At 53.0% G+C, this 9649-nt stretch overlaps 1 protein-coding gene across 1 annotated transcript in view; it reads right to left on the reverse strand.

The window, feature by feature from the left end:
* The window catches only part of LOC104392789 (angiopoietin-related protein 7-like), a 13996-nt gene extending 5164 nt beyond the window's left edge, over positions 1 to 8832 (reverse strand). Inside the window, exons 1-2 of the mRNA XM_010002225.1 lie at positions 8419 to 8832; positions 2043 to 2265 (exon numbers count right to left, since the gene is read on the reverse strand). Coding sequence (XP_010000527.1) covers positions 2043 to 2265; positions 8419 to 8832 — 637 coding nt within the window. The remainder of the gene's footprint in view (positions 1 to 2042; positions 2266 to 8418) is intronic.
* Positions 8833 to 9649: the final 817 nt, after the last annotated feature.

Here is a 9649-nt window from a genome sequence, read left to right on the forward strand (position 1 = left end):
AAAGAGTGCATGGAACTGCTCTAGGTCCATGCACTGTTTGCCTCATTGTCTTAAATATCCAGCTCACATGGGGACGTGCCTATGTGGACACCCAACATGAGCATCTCCACCTGTGAGCTCAGCCTCCCTGCTGGGATGAATCCTGTCTTCAAAAAGGAAGGCACAAAGGCAACTCCCCTTCCTTTTACACACCCAGCTAGACCAGCCTGTAGCACATCGTGGCCTCCAAACCAGATTGAGATCACTGGGAGGACCAGGAACCCAAGGAAGGGAGGGAGAAGGAAGCATGCATGGGAGATTGCCTTTCCAGGAGGTACAGAGATAGGATGAGACCATGGGACTGACTGGCAGATTATGAAAACTCCTTGTGGATGGAAAGGAAAGTAAATCCTGGAGGGAATGATGGATGAAGACTTGCAACATCCCAGCCCACCAAGTGGAGACCGTGGTGGCCAGGAGGTCTGTCACTTGAGACTGGTGACAGACTGGGGACATGCTTTGTGGTTGATATCAACTGGCTGTGCTGCTGCACATGTGGGAGAAACCAGTTGTGTGTAGGAGGCAGAGGTCAAGGAGAGACAATCCAGACCCTGTAGCATGTGGGATAGGAGGCAGAGCCTGAGCCCATCTTAAGTTAATCAACTGAAAGTGCTGCATCAACCAGCTGCACTTGGGCTGGCTTTCTCCAGGCTGGAGAAGTCACCATCCTGGTTTCGTCAAGTTACTGAAATACGTCCCAGCTCTGGCTTGCAGGTAGTGGTCATAGGTGTAGACATCAATTCTGACATTCTAGTTTTGCACAGAGCATGTCTTGCTCAGGGCTCAGAGGCACCTGGAAGCAGGTACCAGTGAAGATGTTTATGCTACCTCTGCCACAACATGGATGGTCAAAAGGGCTTTAAACAAGTGCAGTGGAAGAGACCTGGACTAGTTGGCTCAAGGGAGAGGTCTCCTGGATATGTCACCAGCTCATATCAGACCAAGGATGGTAGGTGAAAGCCATTAGCAATTCAGTATCTGCCTGGATCATCCCATCGACCCCACTCCTTGATGCAGAAGACACACACTGGCTTTGAAGTCTCTCAACCACGGTTCACCATAGGCTGGGATACTACTCAGAAGTATCACTTCATGCTTCTCCAATGTTCCTCCTGGACATCTGCTGCAGGAGATGGGACTTAGGGCACAGGTACCAAACTGGCACATCTTGTCTTGTCTTCAGGAAGACCACCACCCCCTTGCCATGGACCCAGAGGCTTGAATAAGCTGCAAAAGCAACTCAGTTTCCCTTTCAGCACCCCAAGGTTGAGCTTTGCAGATCCTGACTATGGTAGGCCCTGGTCAAAATGTTCTTTGGCAGGAAACGGTTCAAACTGAAGCTCAAGTTCTTTAATTAAAAGTTCCCGTATTTGCTAAAAGCCAAAGAAAACATTCCAGGCACTAACGAGGAAAACAACCAAAAATTTGGCAAAAATGTAAAAGCATTTGTTAAAAAAAAGAGCATGTGGGAAAGAACAAAAAAATAATTGTTTTTCAGAGTTGAAGAGTTTCACTAAAGCCCAAATTTCAAGCTTTTTGAAGAATAAAAATAAAATCGGGGTGTGTGTGTGTGTGTGTGTGTGTGTGTGTGTGGTGGTGGTGATGTTTTTGTTTGTTTGTTTGTTTATTTCTTTGTTTGTAAGGGAAAAACAGTCCCTGGAGCTGGGAGGAAGGTTCATGCAGCCAAGGGCAAGAGGGGTCATGGTAGGAGCAATGCCAACCTGCTTGTCAGAGCCTGAGCTGATCCCTGGGAGCATCTCACAGCATCCATGGAGAGACAGCAGCCACCAGTGGACAGTGCCCCTCTCTTAGGTGGCACGGAAGCCATCTCCAGAGGTGTCCATTGCTTGGAGGAGCCCTCCTGCCTGCCTCAGAAAGGCAGGCTGGGTGAGATGAGGCTCTTAGCCAATGCAAAGGGGTTTCCCTTGGTTCTACACCCCCCTCAAAAGAGGCACTAAGAGCAAAGCCTCCCCGCCCAGTCATCCCCAGCATCTCCCCATCACCTGGAGGGTGCATCTCCTCCTGCAGCCTCATCTCGGCGGGGCCCAGGCAGGGTGGGTTTCTCCAGGCCCAGTCAGCCAGGACAGAGATGTTGTTGATCTGGGCTTGCATGTCGTAGAGCAGCGTGGCCTGGATGTGCTGCAGGGTGCTGGCCTGGCTGTACCTCTGCTCCAGGTCCTGCACCCGCTGGCTCAGGCTGCGGTTCCGCACCGCGGCGTCCTCGTGCTGCAGGCAGGGGAAAGGGGGGGGGAGCGTGTCAGGAGACTGCCATGGACACAGGGAGGGGAGCAAAAGGGCAGAGAAGCACCCCATGGAGACCAAGGAGCCCAAGGATGGGCTCCTCACCAGCCCCCTGGTCACCCTGCACCAGCTCCCAGCCTATCATGGCAGCCACAGGCAGGGAATTCTGTGACTGAAAGTGGGAATTTGGGGCAAACTCAACTTGATATTCCCAGACTGAGAGAGTTTGGGTTGTTCAGCCTGGAGAAGAGAAGGTTCTGCAGAAACCCTAGAGCACTTTCCAGGACCTGAAGGGCCTACAGGAAAGCTGGGGAGGGATTTTTCACGAGGGCAGGGAGTGATGGGACAAGGGGGAACAGTTTCAAGCTGCAAGAGGGGAGATTGAGATGAGATTTTGGGAAGAAATTCTTTGCTGTGAGGATAGTGAGACACTGGCCCAGGTTGCCCAGAGCAGCTGTGGCTGCCCCATCCCTGGCAGTGTTGAAGGGCAGGTTGGATGGGGCTTGGAGCAACCTGGTCTGGTGGGAGGTGTCCCTGCCCATGGCAGGGGGTGGGAACTAGATGATCTTTAAGGTTCCTTCCAACTCAAACCATTCCATGATTCCATGACTCCAGGCTCTGGTGCAGGCAGGGCAAGAACAGAAGCGTGTAGGTTTCCCCTCCAAACACCCTCCCGTCTGAAACCGACTGCATCATGGATGTGGCCTCTATGTATTTAATGACCTTTGTTGGGTTTTCCTTCCAAACAGTTGTCCAACCTCCCCTTGAACCATGTGATATTTTATATCACTAGGAGCTCCACAGCTTATCAGCACGTTGTGTGATACCCACCCCTCTGGGCAGCAGCTGGTGTCCTGCAAACAGCAATGACCATGCTATCTGCAAGGAGAGGGTGTGATACAGAACCCCAGGCCCCTTTATGGCCTCTTTGAAGCTTGTTTTTAGGACAATCAGTCTCTGATCCTACGTAAAAATACACTGGCTGGAGAGGGCCACAGTTTATAGCAAGTGATGGCCACCCCAAGCCCCACCATCATGCACTGAACATGCCTCAGACACAATCACCGCAGACACCCTCACCTCTCTTGTTCAGTGCTCCCTGTCCATTAGGTGGCAGAGCAGACCTTAAACAGCACCTCCACCCTTCTCCCTCCCCTGGGCAATGCAAAGTCTCTCCATCCTGCTTCCCAATCCCTCCCGAGGGCTGGGCAGTCCCAGACCCAATCTGTGATGGAGAAGTGCTCTTTCTCCACCAGCACTGACCTTCCTTTTCCCCTGCTGGGGTCACCTCTTCCTCCATCACCCTCTTAGTGTCACTGCCCTGAGCTCAGAAGCCACTCTAAGACCCCAAAAATAAATTAGTGTATTTTCTCACCTCAGGATCAGGGGCAAATCTGAATTTTCAGGCATCTGTCCGAGAGTACAACTCATTAAATACCCCTGAGGACACAGAGATCTGGCCGTTCACTCATCACCACCTGGAAACCCTAGTGGTGCTGCTGAAGGTTGAGGATTTCCTTCAGCTGGAAGGGTTTTGCATTCCTGGAGTATGTTTTCTTCCCTTCCAGCTGGTCCTGGGACCTGAGTGACAGCTATTCCTGACTGGACAGGCCTCGGCTTCCTGTTTCCAGGAGATGGCATCGTCACTGCTGAGTTATTGCACCAACTACAAGAAGGACAATGAGGGTCTGGAGCACAAGTGTCCAGAGAAGGGCAGTGGAGCTGGGGAAGGGTCTGGAGCACAAGTCTGATGAGGAGCAGCTGAGGGAACTGGGGGTGTTCAGCCTGGAGAAAAGGAGGCTGAAAGGAGACCTTCTTGCTCTCTACAACTGCCTGAGAGGACGTTGGAGCCTGGGGGAATTGGCCTCTTCTCTCAAGGAAAAAGTGATAGGACAGGAGCAAACAGTCTCAAGTTGTGCCAGTGGAGGTTTAAATCCGATATTGGGGACAATTTCTTCCTGGCAAGGGTTGTCAGGCCCTGGCCCAGGCTGCCCAGGGCAGTGGTGGAGTCCCCATCCCTGGAGGGATTTCAAAGCCATGTAGATGTGGTGCTAAGGGACATGGTTTGGTGGTGGCCTTGGCAGTGCTGGGGTAATGGTTGGATGCAATGATCTTGAAAGCCTTTTCCAAGTTAAACAATCCCATGATTCTATGACAATTACTAGTGGAAGCTCTGCAGTCTTCCCAGTGCTGCCTGAGCGTTGCTCACATGGCCCTGCTCGAAGCCCATCAAGCCTGCCTATATCCCAAAATCCAGAGCAGCTGGAGTGGCAGAGGCAGCAAAGTGGGAATTACAGTGTGCAACAAAACGGGGCTTTCCTGCTCAGGACTGCAGTGTCTCCAGCTCTACCATAAATCGCTCTTCCCCCCAAACTGCTCTGTGAGCTGTGACTGATCCAGGCTTCCTCTAGCTCCCTTCACCCACGCCTCAGCTCTCCCAGTAAACCCTGTGATGTTTTCTTCCAGACAGGTCCCTCCTCCACAGCTGAGGCCTTTTTTTTAAACCCTGCTGCTGTTTAAAACCAGTGCAGCCAGACCACCACCTTAGTGCCTTGATTCTACTCCAAAAGGGGTTCCCTAAACTGCACTGGAAGGAGGGAAGTCAACCTGGCTGACCCAGTTGTGCCAGGGGAGGTTTAGATTGGATATTGGGAACAATTTCTTCCTGGAAAGAGCTGTCAGGCCCTGGCCCAGGCTGCCCAGGGCAGTGGTGGAGTCCCCATCCCTGGAGGGGTTTCAAAGTCATGCAGCTGTGGTGCTGAGGGACATGGTTTAGTGGTGGCCTTGGTAGTGTTGAGTTAAGGTTGGACTTAATGTTTGTAAAGGTCTTTTCCAACCAAAACTATTCTATGGTTCAATGGATTTTTGTGTCCCCATTAGCCCAAGAGGAGCTGTGACCTGAAAGAACCTGCTGTTCTCCCTCAGTTCCAAAAGGGATGCTTAACTCAGAGATGTCTCTGCTTGGACAGACAAGCCCACACTGAGCTCCTGAAGAAATAAATGACACCAAACCCCAGAGAGACCAACCAACAGCAGCCAGAGGGTAATTTATGAAGGTGGATTAATGGAGTAACACCTCCTTGGTGAGAGGAACAGAGGTGGAGGAGACCTACCCAGGCTGACACAGCAGGGAATTTGGCAGTGCCATTCTGGGGAGATGCAAGGGGGCAGGAGGTAAGCAGCTTCCCAGACTGAGACAGGCATTGGGAAGTGGCCAGACCAAGGCAGTGGGAAAACTCCATATGGGAGAGTTCTGAAGCCAGTGGGGAGATGAGGCTTTCTGAGTGTAGCAGTATCTTGGTGACACAGATGTTGCTGGCACTGTCCTCCAGGTGTGAACCACCTGCAGATCATAGAATCCCTGACTGATTTGGGTTGGAATGGACCTCCAAGATAACCTAGTTACAAATCATTGCCATGGCAAGGACACCTCCCATTTGACCAGCCCGGCCTAGGTAGGATGTGGGATCTGGCTGCTCTGGGACACCTGGGTGCACTCTGTGTCCTTCTGCTCTACTTGTAGGGTAAGAAGCCCAGCAGCACTCCACAGCAGACACAACTCCTTCAGAACTGCTCACCTGGGCTCACACTGAGGAGAAATGAGTTCTCCAAACTTTTGCAGCCCAACATGCTGTCCAACCATGTCCTGGGCTGTATCACCAGCAGTGACCAACAGGGCATGGAAGGGGGTTGTTCCCTCTGCTCTGCTCTGCTCTGGTGAGACCCCCCTGCAGTGCTGGGTCCAGTGCTGGGGTCCCCAACACAAGAATCACAAGGAGTTGTTGGAGCAAGTCCAGGGGAGGACATGGAGATGATGCGAGGGCTAGAGCAGCTCTGCTCTGGAGACAGGCTGAGAGAGTTGGTATTGTTCAGCCTGGAGAAGAGAAGGCTCCAGGGAGACCTTAGAGCAACTTCCAGGACCTGAAGGGGATACAGGAAAGCTGGGGAGGGACTTTTGACAAGGACAGGGAGTGATGGCAGGTGGGGGAATGGTTTCAAGGTGCAAAAGTGGAGATTTAGATGAGATTTGAGGTAGAAATTCTTTGCTGTGAGGGTGGTGAGACCCTGGCCCAGGTTGCCCAGAGCAGCTGTGGCTGCCCCATCCCTGGCAGTGTTGAAGGGCAGGTTGGATGGGGCTTGGAGTAACCTGGTCTGGGGGGAGGGGGCCCTGCCCAATGCCGGGAGTTGGGACTAGATTATTTTTAAGGTCCCTTCCAACCCAGATAATTCTAGGATTCTATGAATGCCACCATTTGATGCTATTCCAGAACCACTCCTGTCCACCAGCTTTTGCCCAGCTGCCAGGTATAGGCTGGAGTGCCAGAGTACAGTGTGGGAGCATCCACACCCTGTCTAAGGATGATTCCGTACAACAAAACCCAGTAAAGAGCAGGGGAAGGGGTAACAAAACAAAGCAGTGACATAGGAGTCACCAGGCGGGTGATAAGGGAGTCAAAATTGGCAAGCAGAGGCTTCAGCCACTGCCAATGGGCCAGGAGGAGACCTGCTGGGGCATGGCCTTGGAGATGATCCATCAACCCTGCAGCAGATAAGAAGGGGGAAGAATGATTAAGGGCTTGTGGGACTGTGTGAGACTAATTATGGGATGCTCAGGGAAAAGGCTAAGGGTGGGGAGAGAACTGGGCAGGGTGGATGTGGTAGCGGGTGAGTGTAGGAAAATGGAGAGATGGGCAAGTTAAAAAGGGCTGGACATGTCTAACCAGATGCCAGCTAGTGGCCTTGTCCTACTGAATGAACACAGAGTCATAGAATCAGATAATCATTTTGGTTGAAACAGACTTAGTGTTATTGAGTCCAACTGTTACCCCAGCACTGCCAAGGCCACCACCAAACCACGTCCTTCAGCACCACAGCTACTTGGCTTTGAAACCCCTCCAGGGATGGGGACTCCACCACTGCCCTGGGCAGCCTGGGCCAGGGCCTGACAACCCTTGCCAGGAAGAAATTGTTCCCAATATCCAATCTAAACCTCCCCTGGCACAGCTTGAGGACATTTCCTCTTCTCCTATGGCTTGTTCCTTAGGAGAAGAGACCAACTTCCCCCTGGCTCCAACCTCCTCTCAGGCAGTTGCAGAGGGCAAGAAGGTCTCCCCTCAGCCTCCTTTTCTCCAGGCTGAACACCCCGAGTTCCCTCAGCCTCTCCTCATCACACTTGTGCTCCAGTTCCTTCCCCATCTCCACTGCCCTTCCCTGGACAAGCTCCAGCCCCAGGTCCTTCTGTCATGAGGGACCCCAGGAATTGAGGTGCAGCCTCACCATGTGTTTATGTGCAAATACATGCAGATGTGTGCGTGTCTCTATATGTGTGTGTGTTTATGAGCAGGTGTCTGTGCATATTTGAGGTCCAAACACCAGCAGCTGGAAAGACCTCGGGGTTTTTTATTTACCAAGTTAATTGAATTGTGTGTGTAACTGATTAGCAAACTTGGTGAACAGGAGGAGACCAGCAGAGTGAGAAGGTTCAAGATATGAGCGTTGGTGTTAAGGGGACATGGGGCCTGTGCTCCACGTTGAATTCCCTCTCCTAAACACATAGTGTCCTGTCCTGTCTGTCTGCTCAGCTCTCTCTACAGCCACCACCAGGCAACCCACATCTCTAGAGGAAGGGTTGTTCTCCTCCCTCTTCCCTCTGACCCTTCACAGCTGCCAGAGACCAGATGCTTTGTCTTTAGATGGGTCATTTCTGAGCCTGGAAATGAAGGATGGATTAAGAGCATGAAGACTGCAGGGAAAATATCTAGCACATGACTATCCATCGCCCTTCTTGGTCCTGAGCTGGAGAGGTCAGTGGAGGAGCTGCAGCTCCAGGTAGCACAGAAGTCGGTTTTGGGGCCAGTGCAAAGAGCTGGGACTGAGGATGGAAAGATTAAACAATCCCTAAGGGATAAAATGTCACCAGGGGATGGATGTGGGAAGTCTGAAAACCAAAGACTTATGGGGTCCTGAGCCAGTGCAGTACTAGTTGCTGAGGTTTCATGGAGATCCCAGCTCATGGTCAGAACAACACCATATTCTTCACCCAGTGCTCTCCCCCACAGCTCCTGGGAGCTGGAAGGGACAGCAGGGAGGGACGGTGGGTCCCCGCGGGGAGGGGTTCTGCCAAGGGCAGCCCTTTACCTGGAGCTCCAGGATTTTGATGCGGTGCCGGTGGTTCCTCAGCTCCTCGTGCAGCTCTGAGATCAGTTCCCTCAGCTCCAGCACCTGCTGCTTGCGCTCCTCGTTCTCGTGCAGCCAGTAGGACACCTCGTCGGTGCAGCGGAACATGTCCGGGCAGCGCTGCTCGTCCCCCTGCGGCAACGTGGCCACGATCTTGCAGCGGCCGTTGGGCAGCACCTGGTTGCTGTACTCCCCACACTGGATCAGGCCCGTGTCCTTCTGGGGACCTGCCTGGTCTTGGTAGGCTGCAGGCAGGGATTTCTGCAGTGAGAGGTTGGTCAGGGTGACTGTGAGGAGGATGGACAGCCAAGCCACCCTGGTGCTGAGGTGGATCTCCATCAGGAAGGTCCCCGGGAGTGAATCCACATGTCTCATCATGGGAGAAAATCCCCAGGGCGCAATACTGTGTCTTGTCCTGAGAGCTAGAAGGTGAGGTGGCAGCTATATGGGAGCAGAGCATTAGTAGAGATCCCAGAGCTTCCACCAAGGGTGTCACTGCAGGCAAGGAACATGCCTGTCCCAATGGAGCATCCTGCCCAGCATCACTCTGTGGCCACCAAGCTGGGACCAGCTCTGGTGGGAGCTCCTCTTCTCTCCTGGCCAGGCTCCACCAGCTCCGTGGGCTGTGTTTCCCCTTCTACAGAGCTGCTGGTTGGCTTGGAGGATGTAGAGGTCTGGCTGGAGGTGGTCAGCCCATCGGGCAGGGCTTTCTGTCCTAGTAGGACTGTGCACAGGAAGGATTTGTTTCCCCCCAGTGGGGCATCCCACTACACCGTCACTCCCTGAAATGGGAATCAGAGCAAGAAGACAGATGATGGAGAAAGGATGAGCAACCAACCCTCCCCACCATGCTGCCCACCAGCAGCAAGCTGACAGGTCCCCCCACCTTCCCTGGCCCCCTCTAGCCACCCCCAGGGCCCAGGGACACATGGCACAGATCTGGGGCTCTTTCCGTGTCCCTGTACGTGACTTTTTCTTGGCAGATGTAACTATAAATGGAGTTATCAAGTGAATGGTGACCACCTATAAGGGAAGACCAGCCCACCCCTTGGGCAGGGTTAGACCACCAAACCATTCCAAGAGGAGTCTAGATGGACCGTGGCTGTGGGCTGGTTGTCCTAGGCAGGCTCAGGTCTGATGGATGATGGAGGGTTGGTAGCTTGGCCACCATCTGGGCAAGACAAACAAGCAA

The sequence above is a fragment of the Chaetura pelagica genome, unplaced genomic scaffold (genome assembly GCF_000747805.2).
Source record: "Chaetura pelagica isolate M959 unplaced genomic scaffold, ChaPel_1.0 scaffold107, whole genome shotgun sequence".
NCBI classification, from domain to species: Eukaryota; Metazoa; Chordata; class Aves; order Apodiformes; family Apodidae; genus Chaetura; species Chaetura pelagica.